Raw genomic sequence first — 26344 nt, 5'->3', positions numbered from 1 at the left:
TAGGCAGCAAAGCACCATTGTTGGGGTGGGGCGGGGGGAGAGTGGCGCTGCCTTGATTTGGAGGTGGCCATGCACAGTCCCCCCCCCACACACACACACAGTGTTTTAACCGGGCAGACAATGGTGATTTTGGCCTGTGCAGAAACAGCCTCAGACTCTTCAGACTTTTCTCATATTTGCCTCTGACTTGCCAGTAATGATTGTGCTTTGGAATTCCCATATTAACTGAAGCTTAACTATAAACTTGCACAGTAACTCTTTTCACATATTATAGCTTTGGAAGGCCAACTGCATGTAAGGGGACATTTCACTAGTATAATAACTGTGGGCAATATTTTGTCTGAATAGGGCAATGCACATATTTTCCACCTTCAATACACATGAACAGAACACTAGATTTATGATGTTATGTATTTTAATGTACCAGCTCTGGGAAATAAATGCATTGTCCTAGTCAGACAAAATGGTGACCACACATATCAAGATCTCTCCTTAGGATTTTGGCTGCAATATACAAATATAACACTAACAGCAATGTTCATACAAGATTACGTTTGAGTTTATGCTTCGGTTCATGCATTGTCCAGTTAGATAGACCAACCAGCTCTGTTCATATTTTTATGTAATTTTGGAGGGAGTGGTTTCCTATTGATGGGATAGGTTGTGACTCAGTAAGGTTCTAAACAGTTTCCATAAAGGGAGAAGAAGAAAAGTTTGGATTTATACCCCTCTTTCTCTCCTGTAAGGAGACTCAAAGAGGCTTACAAAGTCCTTTCCCTTCCTCTCCCCATAGCAGATAGCTTGTGAAGTAGGTGGGGCTGAGAGAGTTCCAAACTGTGACTAGCCCAAGGTCACCCAGAAAGAATGTAGAATTGGGGAAACAAATCTGGTTCACCAAATACGAGCCCGCCACTCATGTGGAGGAGTGGGGAATCAAATCAACTTTTCCAGATTAGAGTCCACCTGCTCTTAACCATTGCACCATGATATTAAGGAAATGACTTTAATAGTGTACTTCTGAACTGCCCCAGGAAATTTTCTGTACTTAAGATACTGCAAACTTAAAACATAAGTTTCAGTTTATTGGTAGGGCAAGAAAATTCAAAGTGATTCAAAAAGAACAATTTTCCAGCAGTTCCATTGATGTGGTCATGCATTAATTTGGCGGCAATTTCTCTTAAAATGCCATGAATTGAGAAAGAACATGAAGAAGACACCCTCAAAATTATTGCTATATTTAGCAGCTTTTTAAACATCATATTAGCATGCATGTTTTCTGTGAATTTATATTTAATACAAACATTTTAAAATACCAAATCTGAAAATGGTACCCATCTGAATTACTGGCCTTTCCATCAAAATATAGACCTTTGGCATAACATACGATTTTTACAATTACATATGACAAATAATACTTTCAAAATCATAATAAAATATATATTTAGCATTTAATAATTAAAACAGATATTTGCTCTTCTGTGACCAATACTGAGTGGCATATAGCTGTCTAAGAGAATATTTCAAGGCAAGTATACTTTCAATTTGATTTCCTCGCTTGAACAAAGAAGTGAAAAACCTTTGTTTAAAAATATTAACGATCTGGCTACTGAAACTATATTTCCACTACTTTCTCAGATCCATCATAAAATTACTTCATATTTAGGCATAATGCTCAGTAAGGCAAACATTTTTTTCAAGAACTTGAATAGCTATTTTTATTTGATTAAAATCAGATGGTCTGACTACCCTGACTATTCTGGTACCACGACATACAAAGTAATGTCAGTACACAATGGGGCATCCTTTAAGGTGGAAACACAGTGAAGAAAGCTGTAATACATAATTGGTTTTGTCAATCATATCATAGGATGTCACAATAGGAGAACATGGGTTATATAAACAGTGGTTTGATCGATAAGAACGGTTTGAGTGAAAACAAAGATTAAGTCAAGTGCCTTGGGAAATACACTGACTGGCTTGTTCAAACATCTAAAGTTTGTTATTAACTAATTTCATTACAAACTTAAATGACCAAAAAACAGCACAAACCATCTTCAAGATAAAAAGGCTCTTTTGTTAGCCCAAATATAAGTGTTTCAAGTGTATACACGTGTTTTGTTTATGTCAAGATCTACATTAGCTTGTATATTACAAGTCCCTCAAAAGAATTTTGATTGGGTGCTGCAGCTATAAAGACCATAGAATATCATGAACATTTAACTTTTTCAAAGGCATTAAGTTAGATCCTCAGCAAAATTTCTACTTGCACTATTGAAACAACAAGAACAAGACTGTGCTACTTAGCTTGTACTAATTCAAACTTATTGTATTCCCACATGCCTTCCCACTTGCACAAGATCTTTGTAATTCTGGCCGTTTCTGCACGGCCCCCCAGGCACTCCCACGCCGGCAAGAATTCTGCCGGTGTGGGGGCGGAGGCCGGCGGACGACAGGCGGCTCCGCATGGAGCCGCCTCTGCCCCCTTCCTTTCCCACTCCCCTTGTCCCCGTCGTCGGCCTGCTGGCCTCCGAAGCCCCGCCCACGCTGCCCTCCGACCTCCAGGGGTCGGAGGACAGTGAGGGAGGGGCTTCGGAGGCCAGCAGGCCGACGACGGGGACAAGGTGAGTGGGAAAGGGAAGGGGGCAGAGGCGGCTCCATGCGGAGCCGCCTGTCGTCCGCCGGCCTCTCCTGAGGCCGCTCGCACGCTTGCGTGCGAACAGCCTCCGCCCCCACGCCGGCAGAATTCTTGCCGGCATGGGGGCGCCTGGGGGGCCGTGCGGAAACGTCCTGAGAGATGCAGGTTCAAATCATCACTCTGCTATGGAAGCTGGATTTTACCTGGGATTTACCATATAGTTTTTTTAGCAATTGCTAGAGTGGACTGATGTCATTTCCTGCCCCTCAAAATGGTGGAGAACAGTTTTAAAAAAACTTTTTCTCTCTCCAGCCATCATTGCAGTGGTGGGAAACAAGAGCTGGGGAATCCTTTGCCCTGGCAGGAACCTGGCAGCTTTAATAGCAACCATATATGTCAAGACTTCTTCTGACTCAGGCCAGTGGTTCATCTCCTATTTCACATAGTGGCCAACCAGTTGACCTGCAGGACAATGAACAGGGTGTAGAGGCCAAGGCCTTCAGGAAATGGTTTTACTCAATAGGGATTATTTGTAGGACTCTGCCTAAGTATGTCCTGTTTTACCATTTTTAATGCTCCATCCATCACCATTTTCAGTTGCCAGATCCACAAGTTTAGTGATCTGTTTCATAATCCCAGCCTAAAATAGCAAAATTGGGGACAGTGGGAAGACAGTCCAGCCACTCAGTCTATCCAGATAAAATCTGTAACTACCATATAGTGTATAAAATACACTTTTATTCGGAATTACTCAAAAATCAAATACATGGCAAAGCAGAATTTTAAGACAAGCAATTAAAGCTGTAAATATGGTAAGAGATCTGACTTCAAAAGAACACGCTCTGGGTCTAGGTTTCCTTCAAGTTAAGAACCAGTATTATGAGCTTCCTCCACCATTTGATCATCTATTTACTTCAAACTAATGCTTCCTGAAGAGGTTCTGAATTCTCTGCTCATTTCCAGTTTTCTCAATACTGCATTAACTGTTATATAACAACTATCCATTAACAGCATTATGTTCGGATCAGTGAAAGCATCTAAAGAGCTTTTGCTAGTCACCACAATATTTATTTCTCTCAATGAAAAAAATCATTCCCAGCTGGATTTTTTTTTTTGAAAACTTGATGCAGTGTGTGTATTGACCAGATCTGGCCTATTTCTCCCTATACAAACCTGATTGTCAGACATGAGGAATCCTTTATCCACTCCAAAGAAGTCAACAGTAGGATCATATCCTATTGGTTACTGATTTAGTGAGACCTTTGGAATGGGATCCAAGTAGAGTAGGACCCTGTCTATATTCTCAAGACGCTACCTGCCTATATTTTGTTGGTTCCTTAATTATAGTAAACATTTTTAAGGGTTCACTCCATTTTATTCACATGCCTGCCACTACAATCTAATCCTAGACTAGCAATCAACAGGCTATGTCACACCTCCATGAAGATATTACATCTCCAGTTTTGACTCCACGTAGGTTTCCATGCTATATTCAAACATTTAATACTTCTTACAAGTCACATAGCACTTTCAGCACTTTCAAAGCACTTTGCACATGTTACTTTGTAATTCTTATAACAGCCCTGTGAAATAGGTTAATGTTATTTTGTCTCAGTGAATTAGTGGCAGAGATGAGACCAAGACCGGGGAGCCAGTGTGGTATGAAGGCTCAGAGCAGGTGGGCTCTAATCTGGAGAATCAGGTTAAATTCCCCACTGCTCCACCTAAGTGGTGAGCTCTAATCTGATGAACTGAATTTGTTTCCCTGCTCTTACACATGAAGGCTGCTGGATGACCTTGGGCAAGTCACAGGTCCTTTCTACACAACCAATTTAAGACATCATGGGAATGTCTTTTTAAAAAAGTGTCTTCTCAGTTGTTGTCTGGACAGCACAGACAAGTACATTGTGTGAGGAGACAACGGGGTGGGGGGAGTTCCCACCTGCCTGGAAGACTTGGGTTTTTTTTGTCTTTGTTACTGAAATGGAGGCATGTACAGCTAATGGGAACAGGGGAGGCTTTCTCAGTGCTGCATTCACCTGTGGAGAGGACTTTTGCATGCAAATTCTCTAGGGAGAGAGAGGGGAAAAGCTTCCCTGCTCTGAAATGATACCTCTCACTTCTTCTTACACCCCTCCAACTAAAACAGAATGTGGCATGCAAATTCAACATTCAATTCAGGGGTAAGATGAGTCATTCTTCATCCTCTCTCACTATTCTGAAGCTTAAATCCTTCCTGCCACCCGTCATTTGCTGAAGTTCCCCTGGGACATTTGCTCTGCTACCATTGCAGCTGGGTACATTTTCTGTGATTAAAGTACATGAATGGACTCAGCTTCTCCTGCCAATTACAACAACATGCCTTTTCCCCATTCTCATTTTTTTTTCTGGAAGGTAGCTTCGAAGCTACCAAGACTCGATATGAGAATCCATGCTAATTCTCATTTTGAGTCAATAGCTTTGAAGATACATCATCAAAAAGTTTTAAAATAAAAACCTATAAGTTGCAGAAATTGGCAAGAAAAGCTGGATTTAGTCATGTACCTTATGGAGTAAAAAGGCAGGTGGCTGCAATGCCTGCAGAGCAAACATCCCAGGGAATCTTCAGCAAATGGCAGGTGGAACAAAGAAGTCGAGCAAAAGAAAATGGCAGGCGGCGGGAAATGAAAGCAGAAAGCTTATAAGTTGTGCGGAAAAATAAAACACTTCCTTGTTCTGCACACGCAAGGGAAAACATTTTGATTCCATCTGGGGGTGGGTGGGAAATTGCTAGTTCAGTGTTTTCTTTAAAAAAATGGGTTGAGCAGAAATAAAACATCCTGAAGATGTCTTGAGGGAAAAGCTGTGCAAACTTCCTCCCCAAAATGCTTTTTTTAACATCCTCAAGAAATTTTATGTGTGATGTGCAGAGAGGACCACAGTTCTCTCAGAACTTTAAGAACATAAGAGCCTGATGGATCAGACCAGAGTCCATCTAGTCCAGAACTCTGTCACTAGCAGTGGCCTACCAGATACCTTTGGGAGCTCACGTGCAGGATGTGAAAGCAATGGCCTTCTGCTGCTGCTGCTCTCGAGCCCCTGGACTGTTAAGGCATTTGCAATCTCAGATCAAAGAGGATCAAGATTGGTAGCCATAAATCGACTTCTCCTCCATAAATCTGTCCAAGCCCCTTTTAAAGCTATCCAGGTTAGTGGCCATCACCACCTCCTGTGGCAGCATATTCCAAACACCAATCACACGTTGCGTGAAGAAGTGTTTCCTTTTATTAGTCCTAATTCTTCCCCCCAGCATTTTCAATGCATGCCCCCTGGTTCTAGTGTTGTGAGAAAGACAGAAAAATTTCTCTCTGTCAATATTTTCTACCCCATGCATAATTTTATAGACTTCAATCATATCCTCCCTCAGATGTCTCCTCTCCAAACTAAAGAGTCCCAAACACTGCAGCCTCTCCTCATAAGGAAGGTGCTCCAATCCCTCAATCATCCTCGTTGCCTTCTCTGCACTTTTTCTTTCTGAGTCCCATCTACATCACAAGGTGTCTGCTGTGGGGAGGGGAAGGAAAAGAGTTTGTAAACATCTTTGAGACTTTTATGGTTGAGAAAAGTGGGATATAAATCCAGATTCCTTCTTCCAAAATCAGAGTTCTAGGCTACCATAGAAGAAGATCATAGACTGTTCTGGAATGGCCCTCTCTTTTGCATCAATTTTCTGCTGGTCTGACTTGATGGCCAGGCTGTTTGAATTGAGGAAGTATTGATCTTGACAGTTTTCCAAGTTTTTTTCCTGGAGCTGTCCAGCTGCAGGTCCATCTGGGCCACATCCTCCAGGACAGGCAAGGTCCACTTCTAGCTCCTGTATCTAGCCACTTAACAGAGTTAATTTACTAACATGACAGCTGCTGCTACAGAGTAAAACTCTCTTGACTGAGCTACCTAAAATAGAGCCTTGTAAAAACTGTTAAATAATGTAAAGTATAAGACCTATTTTTAGATCGGGAGAAAGGAAGAACTGTTTAGGCATGTGAGTTCTCTGTTGCATCCTACAGTCTCTGGGCTTCAAGCCATTCACATGCTCTTGCACGGTTACCCACAATACCGGACTTAATTTGTTACTCAGAAGAAAATCCCATGCCCCCGTCACATAATTAAATTTTCACATGAACGCAGAATCTTTTTATACACAAGCCAAGTTTATTTATAGAAGCTGGTTTCTCAAATAGGCATTCGACATCTGAGAGACAGTTATCAATGGATGATGGTCCCAAGAGTTAGTGGTGCTTTCAGGACCTGTGTATCTTTTGATCTGTTGGATACCATTTTTGAGGCTATCAAACCAGTTATCCCTTTCTAGTTTTGGCAACACAGCATTAAGCATGATTAGTCTCACAGGGAATAGGTGAATGCATATTTGAATAAACAGCAGTTGCTGATATCATATAACCTAGTTTAAGTACTGATGTATGCACACTCTATTTACCATTTAGCTTATATATTTATTTACAAATTTTTACACCCCACCTTTCAGGCCACCAAAACAGCTAATAGATTACAAACATACACAATAAAATATGTCTAATGATGTCATATACAACTATTTGTTACAAGAACTGCTCTGAAGTGCATCAGCTTCCTTAATAGTAAGGCCTAAACTGAGCTGAGCTGGGACAGTATTTATCCCCAGTAATTATTTAATCATCTGCAACTACAAATTATGCCAGTGGAAGTGAACCTTTAGGAATGAAGCATTTTAGGGTGGACCTAGATATGCAGTAGAATGACCATATGAGGTAATAGAGATCAGAAGCAGTAGAAAAGCCTATGCCAGTCCAAGTTCAGAGACATGGGAGCTTTTGAAAACCTTTCTTATTGTAAAAAAATTATGAAACCTTTCCTCCAAATAGAAAATTACAGGGATGCCTAGATTCGCCTCCTTGGTATGCTACATTTTCTACACACAAGGATATTTTACTGAAAGGGAGCGGTCAGAAGTTATATTCTCCCATCTACAGTTTGAAGTGGTATGCGCACCTCTTCCACCTCAGCTCTGCTGCCTCACATTGCCATAGCATGGGAAGGCCAGAGCTGTCATCAAGCAAGACATTGTTTCATGGTTGCATAAAACAGGGTATTGTACAGAAATGTGGCTTCATTCAAAATTACATCATTAATTTATGTGTATATTCTTTTTCAGGAAACATCTTCGTTGTCAGCCTAGCCATTGCTGACCTGGTTGTGGCAATCTACCCGTACCCTCTCGTCCTGACATCAATCTTCCATAATGGATGGAATCTGGGATATGTCCATTGCCAAATCAGTGGTTTTTTTATGGGACTAAGTGTTATTGGATCCATATTCAACATTGCCGGAATTGCTATCAACAGATATTGCTACATCTGCCATAGCCTCCAGTATGATAGATGGTACAGCGACAAGAACTCTTTGTGCTACGTCATTCTTATCTGGGCCTTGACCTTTGTTGCCATTGTGCCCAATCTCTTTGTGGGATCTCTTCAGTATGATGGCAGGATCTACTCATGTACCTTTTCCCAGTCAGTCAGTTCTGCATACACAATAGCAGTTGTATTTTTCCATTTCATATTCCCAATAGCCATAGTTACATTTTGCTACTTGAGGATATGGATCCTAGTCATTCAAGTACGGAGAAGGGTTAAACCTGACAACAACCCTAAACTAAAGCCACACGATTTCAGGAACTTCGTCACAATGTTTGTGGTCTTTGTACTTTTTGCAGTCTGCTGGGCCCCTTTGAATTTTATAGGCCTTGCTGTGGCTGTCAACCCAAAAACTATAATCCCCAAGATTCCAGAGTGGTTGTTTGTTTCAAGTTACTATATGGCGTACTTCAACAGTTGCCTTAATGCTATCATTTATGGACTTCTGAACCAGAATTTCAGACGTGAATACAAACGAATTATTCTGACGATTTGTACAGCAAAAGCTTTCCAGGACAGCTCTAATGATCCTGTAGAGAAGATCAAAAGCAAACCCTCACCACTAGTCACAAACAACAATTTGGTGAACGTCGACTCTGTGTGAAAAGAGAAACTTGGTTACTATCAATCGCAGACACTGTACTGTACAGAAATGATAAATCTTCTCAGTTTGTTCATTGTAATGCAGCACATGACCCCTAATGTACAAATGCATTTGGATAAAGTCCTGTGTACAGTATTTTGAGCCAAAGTAACTGTTTTCACATAAAGCCCTCCCTATTGCACTCCATGGTACATAGCTAATAGTGTATGTCACGCTGGGGTACCTCCCATGTCCCCTATACCCATAGGCAGGAATGTTCCCTAGTTTTTTATGAAATTTGCTGCTTCTGATCTTGCTGGTCATTTTACTATATATAACCTTATGTGGGGGTTCTATTCAATTGTCCCAGCCCATACCTCACTGAAGTAAACGTATAACACGAACCAGCTTAAGGAACTGAGGAGATCTCTCCTTTTTCTCTCCTATGTTTAATCTCAGAGGCCGTTTCTGCACGGGCATTAAATGGCGGCCTGGAGATGGCAAAAATGCCATCTCCAGGCCGCCATTCGCACAGGGGGCGCAGTTGCATCGCAGCAGCGCCACCCTCGCTTGAATATAGCATGGAACCTAATGGAGTCAAAACTGGAGATGTAATATCTTCACAGGTGTGACATAGCTCCGTTGATTAAGGTCTAGGATTAATTGTAGGTAGGCATGTGGAATAAATGGAGGAACCCTTAAAATACTTAATTATGCAATTAAGGAAACAAATATAGGCAGAAGGCCTTGAGAATATAGACAGGGTCCCACTCTACTTGATCCCATTCCAAAGGTCTCACTAAATCAGTAAACTCAATAGATATGATCCCACTGTTGGACTTCTTTAACCAAAGCCTTTGGGATGCTTTCACTGGATCCCAACATAATGCTGTTAATGGATAGTTGTTATATAAATAAAGCTAATGCAGTATTGAGAAACTGGAAATGCAGAGAATCTAGAACCTCTTCTAGGAAGCATTAGTTTAGTGCAAATAGATGATCAAATGGTGGAGGAAGCTCATAATACTGGTTCTTAACTTGAAGGAAACTCTTAGACCCAGAGCGTGTTCTTTGAAGTCAGATCTCACTAGCATTTACAGCTTTTAATTGCTTGTCTTAAAATTCTGCTTTGCCATGTATTTGATTTTGGAGTAATTCTCAATAAAAGTGTATTTATACACTATATGGTAGCTACAGATTTTATCTTGATAGACTCTGCTAGCTGGACTGTCTCTCCCACTGTCCCCACCTTTGCTATTTTAGGCTGGGATTAAGTGAAACAGATCACTAAACTTGTGGATTCAAGTAACTGAAATGGTGGGATGGATGGAGCATTAAAAATGGTAAACAGGACATACTTAGGCAGAGTCCTGCCAAATAATCCTATTGAGTAAACCATTTCCTGAAGGTCTTGGTCTCTACACCCTGTTCATTGTCCTGCAGGTCAACTGGTTGGCTACCATGTGAAATAGAGATGAACCACTGGCCTGAGTCAGAAGAAGTCTTGACATATATGGTTACATAAAGCTGCTATATTCCTGCTAGGCAAAGGATTCCCAGCTCTTGTTTCCCACCACTGTAATGATGGTTGAGAGAGAAAAAGTTTTTTTAAACTGCCCCCACCATTTTGAGGGGTGGTAGCCTACATCAGTCCACCTAGCAATTAAGCAAAACTATATGGTAAATCCCAGGTAAAAATCCAGCTTCCATAGTAGAGCATGATTTCAGAACCCTGCATCTCTCAGGACGCTTCCCGACTGCTCAGGGCGCTCTACGCCGGGCAAGAATTCTGGCCGGGCGCAGGATATACCACCAGACGCAGCAAGGCGAGCCGCCTCAGGAGGCCGGCGGATTTACAGGCGGCTCCTCGCGACAGCCGCCTTCGTTTTGACACTAAATACACCTGTTGGTTCGCCCCGCCCACGCTGCCCTCCGACCTCCAGGGGTCGGAGGACAGTGAGGGAGGGGCTTCGGAGGCCAGCAGGCCGACGATGGGGACAAGGTGAGTGGGAAAGGGAAGGGAAACAGCGTGTTCCCGGCGGTGCCGTTCGCACCGCGCCGCCGGGAACACGCTGTTGGGGCAAAAACAACCCTTTAAAGGGTTGTTTTTTAGGGCGGCCTGACGCCGCCCTGGGGGAGGGGGAGCGAAGCCAGGTTGGCGCTGCTGCGTTGCAGCAGCGCCGCCTGTGCGAATGGCTCCCTGGGAACGGCGTTTTTGCCGTCCCCAGGGCACCATAAAAGGGCCGTGCAGAAACGGCCTCAGATCCTGGTCCAGCATTGTAAACATTTTGCAGTAATCAGAGCCCTGAAGAAATCAGGTTTTTTAAAAACAGTGTATATAAGACTAAATATGCGTGTAAAATGCATTTCCTTTTTCAACTGGGCTTATTTCATTATGGGTAGCACATGCTCCCGATATGCACATTTGACGTTTTTCTGTATACGCAATCATAATGTCTGAAGAGGGCTAATCTGGTAATGTTTGTTTTCACAGTATGTGCTGAAGTTTGGTTTAAAATGATGATGGCAGTAAAATTGACGTGTCTAAGAAGAAAGATGAACTCTGAAATAAATTTTATGAAATGATGGGTGTATTGCTAAATTTTAGCAAGATGATGAAGTTGATGAGGATTTCTATGCTGCCCCTCCCCTTTCGGGCTCAGGGTAGCTCATAACATTTCAAGACAAATAAAACAAGCAGTATAAAATGATGTACATGAAAACACCTAATCCTTGTAAATGCTTCTAAACTGTCATAACTTGGCATAATGCCAGTTCTCTTCTAGAAAATAAAGGTGTATTATATTTCAGTAGTTACAGTAGACTCAGCAACAATAATCTTTATTGCCATTGAATGTTAAAAGTTACAGAGTATTGCACTTTGAGTCATGTATTCTCATAGCGATTGAGAGAAACTTGACTACCTCCACCATTGTTTGAGAATGCTGATCCCATAGAAGATGGTGTCCTATTTCCCTATTGACAAATGAGACACCCTCTTTAAGCAGAAATCTTATAAATATTCCATGTAGGGGTACATAAAACTGGGAGTGGAGCAGCACATGATCTGTGGTTTCAGGTTGTCTCAGTGAACAAGGGCAGAGTCTTTTGCTATGAGATGTGCATGGATACCCACCCCGCAAGGTGGCTGTAGGACGGATATTAAGGCAAGCCAACATAAAACATCACCAGAGCTCAGGGAATGTGAGATGGGTACAGTCAGAAGGGAGAGTTCCATGAGCGGAGATTATTCCAAGACTCAGTGGTGAGCAAATCCTGTGCGCATGGGAGTACAGAGTTTGCCTTTCAATGTACAATAGACTCATTAGGTTTGAAATTTTTTTACACGAAACTGTATTAAGTTCTCAATTGCCTTTTGAAAGCTTCCAATGCCATTGATTCCTTTTACTTGCTGCATTAATCACTAACAGATATTTTAAATACTGAGGTGTGAGCCTCAATCTGTTACAACAATCAAGATTAACAGTTTATTGTCTCTGTTTATCTTAGCTACTCATGTTAGAAGGGTACAGCAAACTTCTTGGCTCTATAGATTTATTTATTTATTTATTATTTGATTTCGTATACCGCCCTATCCCCAAAGGGCTCAGATCTTCAGTTTGCATCCAATATGCATAAAACCAGAACATGTGACAGTCATTGGTGCAATTCTTAACCTCAGTGGTTGTATCCTAATTGAAACAAGGCTTGGAAGCTTTAACTTAGATTGGGACTAATGGTAGAAAGAAGGAGCTCTTAAATGGACAGGTCCAGTTCCGCCTCTCTCTGAAAGCAAGCAACAAGGACCAACAGAGATGGCAATTAGGGCCATTAAGTCAGTTGGAGACTAAGCCACACAAATCTGTCCTTGGCCTCTCTGTGAAGAGTCTGAGTGAGGGATGGTTGATAATAGCACTGGGCTGCCCAGGCTGAATGTGTGGGAATGGTGTGTGAAAGGATAAAGGCTCTCTGAATAACAAGAAGCGACAAGATAGGTGACTGCCTGACTTATTACATCCCTGAACATGTGTGACAGAGGTTGAGGTGGGTAATAGTGTCTGTGAAATGGGACCACAGGCTCTTTTTGGACCACAGGGACCAAACCAAGAGCAATGTTAAAGTCCAGTAACACCTGAAAGAGCAGCAAAATTTGCAAGATATCAGCCTTTGAGAGTCAACACTCCCTTTGGCAGAAGAGACAAAAATAATCTATGTATTTATTTATCTATTTAAAATATAAGTATTTATTAAAAATATAAGTACCCCCATACAAACCAGGATCAAAGGAATGTAGCAAAACCCTTTAAAACTAAGAACCGTCGAGCACTAAAACTTGGCTGGCTTAAGCAATAAATAGGACTCATTGGAAAACTTCATTTTCTTGACCAACTGCAATCACATGACAACTCCCGCCAAAACCTTCTTAAAATGTTCTGTTTTGCCACTCTTCTGAAAGTGATAAGTTATACAATCCTCATAATGGATATATCATAATGGATACAATTTTGACAGTGTGTACTACTATTTTGAATTCTGTTTAATAAGGGAGAAGAATCTAATGTGGCCATTCATAATGCTAAGCCAGTCCTTCCTTTTTGTTATTGGCATTGGACCCAAAAGCCCCAAATCCTTTATATTGTTAGAAAGGGATTAAATAGTGTTTCTTTTGAAGAAGAATAACAACTTTACTTCATAACATTATAGAAACACAACAGTAGAACAATACACAGAGAGGAAGCTGACATCTTTTCTGGGAAGAATACAACACTAACAGTTCAATGGCGCCAGAGGGGAATTGCTAGTTCTGGAGTGAACATTCTGAGCAAACAAACCCCTCCCTCCGTAAACAGTAAACATTCAATGCAAATTAGGTCCCATTGCTTTTTCCAACATATACATATGTAATAAAGTATTTTCCACAGAACCAGTACTTCCCTTACTATAAATTTAACAAGTATGCAAGACTGATTCAAAGGACAGCAGCAGGGTGTAAGAGTCCTGGTCAATAACTTCTCACCCAAGTGCTTTAACAGCTTCTGCTATTAAACATCTAATTCTGGCGACAGTTTAATGCTGCCTCCTGTCAGGAGCTTGGGACCCCAAAGCCTGATCATGTCAGAAATTACATCATGTATGACTCTAATTTGTATCTGACCTTTCTTCTCAGACTCTGCCAGGCTCATCCAGGCCCCATATTCCACAACCCCATAGTGCTGGGCAACCAGGTAATGTAAATCACCTAGCTAGGTGTAAACATTCTAACTGTCCTTGGTTTTCACACCAGCTGCAAAGGGGGGGCTGGAAGAGTTGCTCAAGTTATATCTCCCTTTGGCTTTCTCATGTGCCTTGCCTTGCACAGACCTTCAATAAATACTACTATTATCAATATTGGAGTCTGGCTAATGTCTATTGATGGACAACCTTACATAGGGATATGCCCTTGCCTCAAATTAAAACAAGACGTCTGCCTACCCACATGCTGCAACTTAAAAAATAACTGAGATCTGGAGATATCATTGCCAGCATCATTGTGGTTGCTTGGTAATCTCATACAACCAGGACCTGAAGGGAGGGACAGAGGGATGGGGGAGAAAGCAGTGGTAGTAGCAGCAGGAGCACTGGGGGGGGGGAGAGAACACGAGGAGAGAACACTGAGATGGGAGAGTTGGGCAGAAGAAAGTGGCAATGGTATAGTGGTGAGCATGAGGAAAGAAAGCAGTGGTCAGCATCAAGAAGGAGATTTCCCCTTCCCTCACAAGTTCTTGTAGATCAGTGAGGAAGGGAGGGGAAACTGCGCCTGGGCATGAGCTGCCCGTCCACCCCCTCCTGCCCCCGACACGTGATGGCAATGGCGGCACCCAGGACAGGCTGCCCTAGATATCCGCTACACATCTGTGTAGATTCTTCCTTCCTTAAACCTCTCAGTTTACAGACACTTATCATTATCACAACCCAAGTAAAGCAATTTAGAAAATTTCTTGGGAATGTAAGGCAGAAAAAGCAGCACAGATAGTGATGAGAAATAATAATCTGTCAAATGCTTAACAATAGTATCAACCTGTCCTGACAGTACAAGCCATCTAGATTCAACGATCAATAGTAACAACACTGTTATCTTAGTTCTGAAATACTAGTAGAGGCCATTGTTATGGAGTTCTAAAGTAAACAACGTTCTAATGCAGTGGTTCTCAACATGTGGGTCGTGACCCCTTTGGGGGTTGAACAACCCTTTCACAGGGGTCGCCTAAGACTCTCTGCATCAATATTCTCCATCTGTAAAATGGATAAATGTTAGGGGTTGGGGTCACCACAACATGAGGAACTGTATTAAAGGGTCGCGGCATTAGGAAGGTTGAGAACCTCTGTTCTAATGGCTGTTGTGGATTCTAGCCATGGTCTGGAAGTTTTTGTTCCTAATGTTTCGCCCTCATCTATGGCTGGCAACTTCAAAGGCATGTCACAGTAAAATGTGCTTCTTCCCAGTGGTGGGATCCAAAATTTTTAAGAACAGGTTCCGATGGTGGTGGGATTCAAACGGTGGTGCCGCCGCACACACGCACCTCCAGTCCCTATTGGGCAGGGAGGTTGCTTTAGTAACCCCTTCTCGGCACTCAGAAAAAAATAGTAACCACTTCTAGAGAAGTGGTGAGAACTGGTTGGATCCCACCGCTGCTTCTCCCCATGATACTGTGTGGAATGATTGTGGGGTAGGATATATATTCTGCTTCTTCACAAGGCAGTGAGACACATTTGCATGCGTATGGATGGAACGGTTGCATTTGCTGTTGCATTTGCAGATAACTCCAGAACAAGCCTATTCTAGTTCTATTGGGAAGTGTTGTTATCACTCACAGGGATGTGTCCCTAGGATTGCAGGATCCATGATATGTTTAACAAGTTGGGTCCAGTTCTCACTTTTTCAATGCCTAGTTTCTAAAGCCTACAATTATCAAGTTTGACTCAAAGCGGGGGAGGAGAAGGGCTCCTTTCTCCTCCCCTGCCATTTTCTCAAGTGAAATGCACCCCCATACACATTATGTTCCCTGCAGCAGCTGCTTGGAAAGTAGGTCACTTTGTTAATTGTGTAGTTTGGCCCTTAAAGCAGCTGGGAATAAAGAAAATGCAACAGGAAGGGGGACTAGAAAAGACCTGTGCACACACGCCAAGATAGACATGGCTTTTCAAATTCCAGTCTCTGTTCTGCTACTATATGGCGTACCAGTCTGGATGCAAACACAACAATCCTTGAACGAGTTCAAGCCAGCTTTCTAAGGAAAATTGTGGGCATTAGTTACATGGTCCTCTGTGTGGAATCTAGCCAACAACTATTGGAGACCGAAGCATGGATTTCAACAATCAGATACTGGTTAAAAATCCACTATAGGTCTAATGGGGATAATCTGATCACAAATGCTCTAGAAGACACTAAATTTACCAGTTGTTCTGAATTAATCCACAACAAAATTGGCAGATTGGGAATAGCCCTGGGAAATCTGTTAACCAGTGATGGAAAAGTGATCAAACAAAGGCTATTTGACCATGAAAGACAGATGTTGCTGCCACACTCATTGAATATATGCTCACCTGGTGCCCTAGGCACACCTGCAAACCACCTGTCTTCATTAGCCACACCCCTACAAAGAAGAGACTTCTCCCTGGCAAGATTAAACACCTCCCTCTCTTTAGTAACAACAGGAAGGTCCTGACATATTCCATTTCAGGAGAGACTATGCCTTTGTGGTACTGATTCTCCACATATGATTCTACACATCATCTTAAACTGTCTACTGCATGATGACATTCATTCTCATTTAATTGTGCCTCTAATTGCCAAAGGAAAGGAAAGTTCAGATGGATCTCTCATCCAAACTGTTTTGGCTGTCAAGAATGAAATGATAATAGCTTCGGTGGTGCTCTTTTTGGCCACAGTTCTGATGGAAACATCCCACATAGAACATCTTGAACTTAAAAGAGGATAAGTAAAATGATGCCTTCTGAACAATGTAATACAAGACTGCCTGTCTAATTTTAAATTCCAATGTTGTTTTTAAGCAAAAAAGTCTAACCAGACAAGTTTTTCTGTTAATTTGTAATACACCATTAAAGGTTTCTGATTCTGATATGTATGGCTTGAATATCATGAAGACAGAAAGCATTGACAGTCCAGGGTCAAGGGAGTCGCATATATTAATACTCATAGTTGCAGTCAGCTGGCTGTAGTGGTGAAAGAAAAGGGAATATCTTCTTTCTTGCCTCTTGCACAAAATCATCCATCTTGCCTCTTGTGCAAGAGAAATCAAGGAGTGATTTGGTTCCATCCTTCTTCTCAGTTCTGGTGTTTCTGTCTTCTCATTTCAGCTAGCAGTACATGCAAGTCCCTTGACCCTGGGAATGAAATTTCCAAGGAACAACAATGGCTGAGCGAGAGCGGAAAGTGGAGTTTCCAACCCTATAACCTTAGACAAATTCTAGGCTGTGATATTGGTTTAATTATATGGAGTTTCTCAATGTGTGAATCTTTTTCTAAAGGCTTATTTAAAATCTCCTGTAACTAAAACATGATCTGAAAGGGTTAGAGTGAAAGTAACCAAGTGAAAGTACAAAGCAGTGGATATGGAGATTTTTTATGAAGCTTACTTCCTTTTCTGTTGCATGTATGTGTAGGATATCGATGTTAGACTCATGAATGCACTCCCACGCCAAATAGCTTTTTAAAATTCCCCCACAGGGAGTTTCAGTATTCTCTTGATTCCTTCATTAAATAACATTTGGCTTTATTACTAAGCATCTAACAGTGTTAAAATTAAAGTATTGAAAAAGGTGGACAGTTTTGCTCTCATGGTATCATAATGTAGTTAATCTGATGTCACGGCACATTAGCAAATATGGACTTTAGTAATGCCTCTAGTAATGCTTAATACTTGAATTGCCTTTTCTTCACAATGCCAGAAAGTTAAGACACAATGATGCACTTTTCCTACTAGCACTAAAGAGATGACAAGGTTCTGGCCAGATAAACTTTTTTGTGGGGTGGGAGAGAATGAATTTTTTTCTTCAACTCACTTATAATAAGTCAGTCCATTGTTCAGAGCTATCTACTCTGATTGGCAACAGCTCTCCAGATCACAGGCGGTCAAAGGGATTTCCTGGAGATGCCAGAGACTGGACTAGGGAACGCCAGCTTTCAAAACATTGAGCCACATCCCTTCCTACAAGTCCTCTGGTTTCTCAGTGACCAGATATTCTGTTGTGCCTGAGTCAGTTGGTCAGTCTGATAAGGCAGTGATAAGGCAGTGCAGGACATTGACTTGCATTGCTCCAGCCTTGAGCAGCAAGAGGATGAGCCAATTATGTCTCACACAATAATACAAGCGAAAGGCCAAACAAGAACACAACAAAAAATCCTTTTAACGAAACTGAAGGTCTATATATAGACTGCCAAAGATAGTTTCCTTTGAAATATTTAATAAGAACTCACTTGTTCTCCCTCTTTACCTTAGTTTCAAGTTCACCATCCTTTTTATAGCTGCACGTGTATGAGCTATGAGACCCCCTTTATTATTGAAGAAGGTCTAACCAGATAGAAAACAACAAGGCCATTCTCCTCTTAGGTAGGTAAAAGGGGAGGAAATGAACTAAGAGCAAGTGCCATAATTACCACAGTGTATACATTAAAGAATGTCGAGCATGTGCAGAATGCTTCACTCCCCCCACTTTAGGTAGTATTTATCTTTTTTAAGAATTAAAACAAGTTGCCAGCATAATATGATATTATTTCCCAAGGAAGTATACAGGATTTTACAGATTAAGATGCAGATGGGTGATTCACATTAATATCTAGTCCTGTCATCGTCCCCATTTGCCTATCTCAGCTGCAAACTGAACTCCTCTCAGATGCTGCCTTGTCAAGCTTGCATATTTCTGCTTATTCCTGACTTCTGTTTACAGGTTTCACAGTGAACTACCAGGTTACAACATGAAAACTTTTTTTTCTACTAATCAGATAGCGATTTTACATTTGTGAACCACCAAAACTGTTCAGTAAGATAAGGTTACATTGGACAGCTATGTCATCTGGTCTGTAGGACATTTGGCACATACAACATTTGAAATCTAATCCAATGTCAACCAGTAAATTGGAAAATAATTGCACTGTAAGAAACTTTAAGGACATCAGCCTTATATTTAGAGCTAGTGTTTCTGTGGTAAGATTGTTGAGCTAGGATATACCATAATGGATACAATTTTGTCATTTGTCATACAGCAAAGCAGCCTTTACAAGGGGATATTGAACCTTCCACCAACACAATAATAATGATAACAACAGTGCTGGAACTGGGAACTCCAACTTCTGTTCCAAATGTATAACTGCTAAAAAAATTATTGTTCCGTTACTATGCATGTAAAGGATAGAAGAGGGGGGAAGCATGCTTTTACTACTTTATTAGATCACAGGGCAATATTACCCCCGCCCCTTTCATAATAAAGATTTGCTATTATACTACTATTAAGTACATTCTGATGACAAGATCATGACTTGAAAATATAGGGGGGGCATACAGAAAAATTTGATGGAGGGAGAGAAAATGTATGAAAAAAGAGTGGAAAAGAGGGAGAGAAACTGAGTAAACAAGAGGAGAAAACAGTTTTTAATCCTGCTACAATACACTAACTACTGCTTTACTTCAGTCTGGCAGAAAGGTGGATCTAGTTAGTAGTTGATGGAATGCCTTTTACAGTAGTCAGATTTTCCGGCACCCCTAGTGGCTGCACTCAGAACTGCATCAAAAGAAAAGTCACTGGGAAGACATTCAACTGGATGCAGAATGATCTGGCTTCAGGGCCCACAAGCTGACTTGGGCCCCTGAATTTTGTCCCCTTAGTTCCCCCTTACTATACTGGTTGAGCAATGCAATTGAACAGTTCAAGCAACTGGGAAAATGGCAAAACATGAGAAAGGACAGGATCAGAAGCCAGCAAGAAAACTGACATGCAGTTAATTGAAGAACTCTGTGGGGTTTTTTTGGTCAAAGTCTGTTAAACTGATAGAATTAAATGTTGAGGATAAATGGCCCAGAAGCTACAACAATGCAGTAGTAGTTCCATCAGATGGAACACTATATTCCCAGCCATGGCGATAATTTCTCTCACACCTTTGCCTGTCCATTGTGAGAACATCCATTGGCACACTGGGTCAGCAACTTCTACCCAACTTTTCTGGAGATTAGTTGGGCAAGGAAAGCAAGGGCAGTCTATAACCATCTTCCAGAGATGGGATTTCCTCTGTGGCATCCACTGAGTCTTTCAGACTGTATCTAATGAAATCTGCACTGGAGATTCTGGCCATAGAAACTGCTGCTGACAATTTCCCCCTTGGGAGCTCCAATTCTCTCAATCTTTTTCTCAAATAATGCATGTCACTATAAGCCTTGACGTGGAAAACTACTAGATAAGAAAAGGATTTCTATGAAGGCTGAGAGTCTCACTTCAGGGAAGTACATTATGGTGACATTTAGTCATGTTAAATGTGCTGGTGGCAATGCAAGGGCACACAATAATAATGTGACATCAAATCCCTTTCTTTTTGGCATATGATGTAATGTCAACAGAGAGCAGTTTTATGGACAGCTTGTCTCCAAGGTATTTTTCCTCAGTTCGACAAATGCTCTTTGACTCCTTCACAGTAACTGCCTCAGGACTGAAAGTATATTTCAAATTTAAACAAACATAGGGACAGTCAGAGTCTTTCTGTAGAGAGAAAGGGAATGAAAAGGAAATGTATTCAACAGTGGGGAAAGTGAGCTTCTGGCTCAGGATAGGGTCTCCTTCACATAAATGGACACATGTAATGTTATTGTGTGAAATACAGAAGAATCAATGCATGTGCTATGTCCCCATATACAGATACTTTTAAATCACTCAAAATGGCATTCATGTGCCAGTTTGCTGAGCTTAAGAACAAAAAGGCTGCAAAAACAAGAAAATATTGCTCAGCTATTGTAAATCCTGTAGTGGTTGCCATGGAGCACCCTAAAGCCATCTCTACAAAATGGCCATGAGGTACAGGAACCCTTGACAGTTCTTGACTCACTAGACTGAAGTTAAGTGACTCACTAGACTGAAGTTAAGTAAAGAATGGCCCTTTCCATACAAACCTTTTAAAATGTTTTGAGACAGGAAATAAAGTGTTTTCTCTGTGGAGTTCCACATTGTTTTCCCCCCCTTTTTTTCTTAAAATGTTTTCTTTCCAGCCTGAAAACATTTTATCTGAAAACCCTTTTACAATTATTCTTTCATTTTTTGAAATGTCTTCCCTTGATGTGTGGGCATATTTAAAATGTATCTTTTCCATTGTGTTTTCCATGCCTCTGTGGCATCCCTGAACTTTTCCCTCAGCACCATTTTATCACATCCCCATTTTGTGGATTTGCTGATATTGCCTCCATTAATTGCATCCATTAATTGCATCCATTAATGACTATCAGGTATATATAGATGACAAAGTGAGAGGCACTGGTTCTGACAATACACTTACTATATTCTAGAATATTCTAACTGAAATTTACTCCAATCAATGATCAAGCTTTCCAACTTCATTACTGGTGCAAGTCCAAGAATACTGACCACCCTTTCCCTATCTATTGCATCCATACAGTTCTTGCTGCTTGCACTGGGTTGAATCCAAACAGCTTTTCTACTGTAATAAAATATGACTATAAAAAGACCATGTTAGCACAACGGGGACTTCATGGGGCAAAAAACATGTGGGATGGGGTAAGAAGGAGAATTAAGGCAGATAGAGTGAAAAAAAACCTGACTAGATCCAACCATTTGTTTTTGAGTCAGTTTGCTATGTGTAAGGGTCTGGTACTCCAGTCAGCAAGCAAAGACTCAGGAACGTTTCAACAGCTTTATTGGAACTGTGTCAGCCCAAGGCAGAGGCGTATCTCCAAGGGGACGGGAAGGTGTGCGATGCACCGGATGTGTGCCCCTGTGGGGGTGTGGCAAGGGCATTCTAGGGCGGGGCAGAGAATGCACCATTGAACTGGGTGCTTTCCCCCCTTGCTACGTCTCTGGCCCAAGGTTCAGGTAGCCAAAACTAAAGTTTGACTCTCTGACCTCTGGTATATACCTGTAAGTTACAACATAGCTCATCCTCTGATCCCCCCTCCCTCACATTCCCATGATATCAGCATAATAAATACTTGTGTGAACAGAGCATTGTTTTAGGACAGATGGTTCCCTCCTCTGGAGGAAGGCAGATAAGAGAGAATGGTTAAGCTCTATTGACTAGTTACATGCAAGCAAGGGAGGCTCCATAGCCTTGAGTGATGATAATGGCTCGGCCAGCTGTGGCCCTGATGCGGACGTGCAAGATGCCAGGCTGTGCAAGATGCCAGGCCAAGAATGGTGTGGCCTGGCACTATGACATAACACTAGCCTTATAAACAAGTATGGGCCCATGAAACTTGTGTGGGGGGGGAGAAATCTCAAGGAGCAGCAGTGGCGTAGGAGGTTAAGAGCTCGTGTATCTAATCTGGAGGAACCGGGTTTGATTCCCAGCTCTGCCGCCTGAGCTGTGGAGGCTTATCTGGGGAATTCAGATTAGCCTCTACACTCCCACACATGCCAGCTGGGTGACCTTGGGCTAGTCACAGTTCTACGGAGCTCTCTCAGCCCCACCTACCTCACAGGGTGTTTGTTGTGAGGGGGGAAGGGCAAGGAGATTGTAAGCCCCTTTGAGTCTTCTGCAGGAGAGAAAGGGGGATATAAATCCAAACTCCTCCTCCTCCTCCTTCCCCCTCCCACCCTGCTCACCTTTCAGCCTAGCTTCAGCCAGGTGGGTCTGACAGAGGCTTTGCTGATATAATGGCACCCCCTCCCCATCTCTTAGTGATTCACCTGGACTGCTTTAGGCAGGCCCGTTGAGGCTCCTGCTGGGAGCCACCTTTTCCCCCCTTTCTCTCTCTCCTCCTCTCAGTGGCTCATGCAACTTGTGCATGGGGGTGGGGAATCCCATCATTCCTCTCACATCTCAAGACCTCACCACAGCTCACCAAGGGGGAGGTCTGCAAAACCCACAGCAAAGGGGGTGCAGGTGGGCCCACCAATGACTCACAGGCTCTATCACCATGCTACTGGGCTTGCCAACCTCCTCCAAATGTTGATATTGCTGGGATCACTATGGCATCTGGCCTCCCCCAGCCAAGGCTATACTGTTGGATTTGGAGGACCTCTGCTACTGACAGAGCAAATGGTAAGTGTAAGTGAAGACAATTCTTTTTTTAAAAAAATCAGGAGAATTTAACCTCCTAGGGCTTTTTTACAAAAAAAAATCAGAGTTTTCTGCAGACTTAGGGAGTTTGCAGAAAAACCTGTTGGGGTGAGCGTGCTTCTTATCTGCAGATTTAGGTATCTTTGGGAATTAGGGGGTATCTGTGGGGATTAGATAGATAGTCAATTTAATATAAAGAGTTCTCTAACTTCTTAATAAAACAAGCCAGATAATAACAACAGTTAGCACGTATGTAACAGTTTAGAGCATCAAAGGCAGCTCATGGCAATTATTTCAGTAATCTTTAATAACCCCATACATGACTTTATCTTCTGGTTTGAAGCATTTCTCAAATGATTTTTCCCTCTTCTACGCTAGTGGTCCTATTTGTGTCAGTTCTTGTATGCAAACGGAATATTGAAATGGACGTGAAACTCTAACACAATAGGGGGGAATTAGATAGCTGACAGAAGTGCCCTGTACAATGTCTTGAGATAGAATAGCCTGTAACCATGCAGTTCCTGCTTTTGCATATATTCTTGAAACAATCACTTTTCATTACTCATCAGCAAGCCAGTGCAGGACTATAACCAATGAAACATCATCTTGTGCAAGTCAGTGCTTTGTTTCTATACATTAACGTAACTTTGGTGAGGGAAGCTGATGCTGTCTATCCGTGCTTCCAGAGAATTTAGGATGGGGGCAGGCAAGCTGTTTGGCCCAAGTCCTGGAAAAAATGCAGTGTTTACCTGTGATCTTGTTGGTATGCTGGCATACCAAAGCAGACTGATGAGTGGTACTGGGCTAAACACTCTGGCAAACAAGTCACGTCCCTTACTTCAGACGGTGGCGGATGGTGGCAGAGGAGGTTTGGGTTGGTGGTGGTGGTGGTGGTGGTGGTGGTGGTGGTGATGATGATGATGATGATGATGATGATGATGATGATGATGATGATGATGGGCATTAGCTATGTCTGTGACCTGTCCTTTTTCCATTGGCCCCAGTAGTGCTTCTAGTGCTGCTTCAGCAGCTTGGAAGAAGAACTGCTACTTCATGAGGAGTGGTTGAAACACTTAAGGCTGTTTAGCTTAGAAAAAAATGGTAGGTAAGGAAAGACAAGATAGAGGTCTATAAAATTATGCATAGTATGGAGACAGTGATCAGCAAAAAGCTATTCTTCCCCTCTCATGATACTAGAATTCAGGGTCATCTGCTGAAGACAAGAAATTCAAAATAGATGATTTAAAACAGATAAAAGGAAGTATTTCTTTTTAGCATCTGGGAGACTCAAGTTCAAATCATCACTCTGTCCTTGAAGCTCGCTGGGTAACTTTAGCCTAATTACACATTCCCAACATAACCAACCCCACTGGGTTTTTGTGAAAATAAAATGGGGGGGAGAAGAATAATGTAAGCAACAGTGGCTTCTTCTGCACAGAACTTTGAAAACATGTTGCAAACATTTGTCTTAAAAAGAACTGTTTTGGCTTTTTCTCCCACACAATGCGGAAAATAAAACGTTTCAGATGAAATCAGTTCTTTTTCCCCACCTGCTGCCTGACTGTAAAGTTCTCACTTTCATTTGTTGCTCTGCTTGCGATTCTCCGTGCAGCCCACCATTTGCAGAGGTTTCCCAGGGATGTTTCCTCTGCTGACAACACTGCTGGGTGACATTTCACTGATTTAATCCTGCCATTGGGAAGTAGATTCTATTTAATGGTTGCCATTTTAACAGTTTTTTAAAATGGTTATTCTGAATGGCTGAGAACAATACTTTTCTATTCTGAAGAAGAAGAAGAAGAAGAAGAAGAAGAAGAAGAAGAAGAAGAAGAAGAAGAAGAAGAAGAAGAAGAAGAAGAAGAAGAAGAAGAAGAAGAAGAAGAAGAAGAAGAAGAAGAAGAAGAAGAAGAAGAAGAAGAAGAAGAAGAAGAAGAAGAAGAAGAAGAAGAAGAAGAAGAAGAAGAAGAAGAAGAAGAAGAAGAAGAAGAAGAAGAAGAAGAGTTGGATTTATATCCCCCCTTTCTCTCCTGTAGGAGGCTCAAAGGGGCTTACAAACTCCTTTCCCGCCTCACAACAAACACCCTGTGAGGTAGATGGGGCTGAGAGAGCTCTGTAGAACTGTGACTAGCCCAAGGTCATCCAGCTGGCGTGTGTGGGAGTGTACAGGCTAATCTGAATTCCCCAGAGAAGCCTCCACAGCTCAAGTGGCAGAGCAGGGAATCAAACCCGGTTCCTTCAGATTAGAGTACCTCCTCTTAGCTACTACACCACTGCTGGGTAATTTAAAATTTAAAGTCATTTTTGGAAATTTTTAATTTGCACATCTAAGAGCAGAAAGTATCGGGAAATGTTTGGAATTTAGAATTACCGGTAAACGTTCTGCCCATAGCTAATTATTAGGGACACATGCAGTTAATTGCCATTTCATTTACCTTATTAAACAAATAATGTCACCCTAATCAGATTTTCCACTTGTGATTTTTTTTAATTTACAAGAGTAATATATTTTCAAAACCTTAAACTGTTTAGAGTTTAAAAGCCAAGAAAGCATTTCTAGGTTTTTGCTTCCTCGTGCAATAAATTTCACACAATATTTATGTACCTGCCAAGAGGCACTCTTTTGATGGGAGACTAATAAGCTAGCATGCGCTCCAAATGTATTTGCTCAAAGAAAAGTCAAGTCAAAAGTAATGCTGACACACCTGCAAAGGAGGGTGTTTTGTCTGAAAACCAGCTGAGCCCCAGAGTGTATTTATCCTAAAGCATTATGCTTTAGAATGTTTATTGTGCGAATAGAAACACAGGTTTGTTGTGGTAGTGTGAGCCGGATGACCTGGAATATGTTTTATCCTCTTTATACCCTCTTTATATGCTTACTGAATTTATCTCTAGATTCGGAGACACTAATATACATAGGGAAGAGGGTTGATAAAACCATAAGAAGTTTTTCTCAGACAAAAATATTCATGAGCTAAATATTTACTTGCTACAATGCACAGTAATTTGCATTCAGGAATCATAATGTGTAAGCAGAAGTGAGATCAGGAGATCACAGGAACTAAATGGACAAAAGCAACGTGGGATGAGACTGTAGTAACGAGGGAAACTGTGCGAGATTGAGCTAAGTAGCTAGATGGATCCAATCCAAATCTTCTACGTGAGAAGTGAAGCTGTTCTGAAGAAATTAGCTTCAAGTAAAAGGGATGAGCACATCCTCGCCAGCTGTAACAGTGTATATAAAATTTAAATAAAATTCAGCAATGCTCAGTTAGAAAGGAGAGAAACCACAGTCCTTTCAGAGCTGATACTGTTATGCTAGCTGGTGTGTAAAACCAAAATACAATTTGGGGAAACTGAAGACTCTAATAGCACCAAGCATTTGCCAAAAGTTTAGAAAA

General features: G+C 41.7%; 2 protein-coding genes across 2 annotated transcripts in view; one reads left to right on the top strand and one right to left on the bottom strand.

The window, feature by feature from the left end:
• The window catches only part of LOC125440091 (melatonin receptor type 1A-like), a 77395-nt gene that overhangs the window by 13063 nt on the left and 37988 nt on the right, over positions 1–26344 (bottom strand). The window lies entirely within an intron of this gene.
• LOC125440090 (melatonin receptor type 1A) lies at positions 7829–9126 on the top strand. Its single transcript, XM_048509661.1, has one exon. The coding sequence runs from the start codon at positions 7961–7963 to the stop codon at positions 8690–8692; it is 732 nt and encodes a 243-aa protein (XP_048365618.1). The 5' UTR covers positions 7829–7960; the 3' UTR covers positions 8693–9126.

The sequence above is a fragment of the Sphaerodactylus townsendi genome, linkage group LG10 (assembly GCF_021028975.2).
Source record: "Sphaerodactylus townsendi isolate TG3544 linkage group LG10, MPM_Stown_v2.3, whole genome shotgun sequence".
NCBI lineage: Eukaryota > Metazoa > Chordata > Lepidosauria > Squamata > Sphaerodactylidae > Sphaerodactylus > Sphaerodactylus townsendi.
This window is presented reverse-complemented; position numbering and strand designations above follow the sequence as displayed.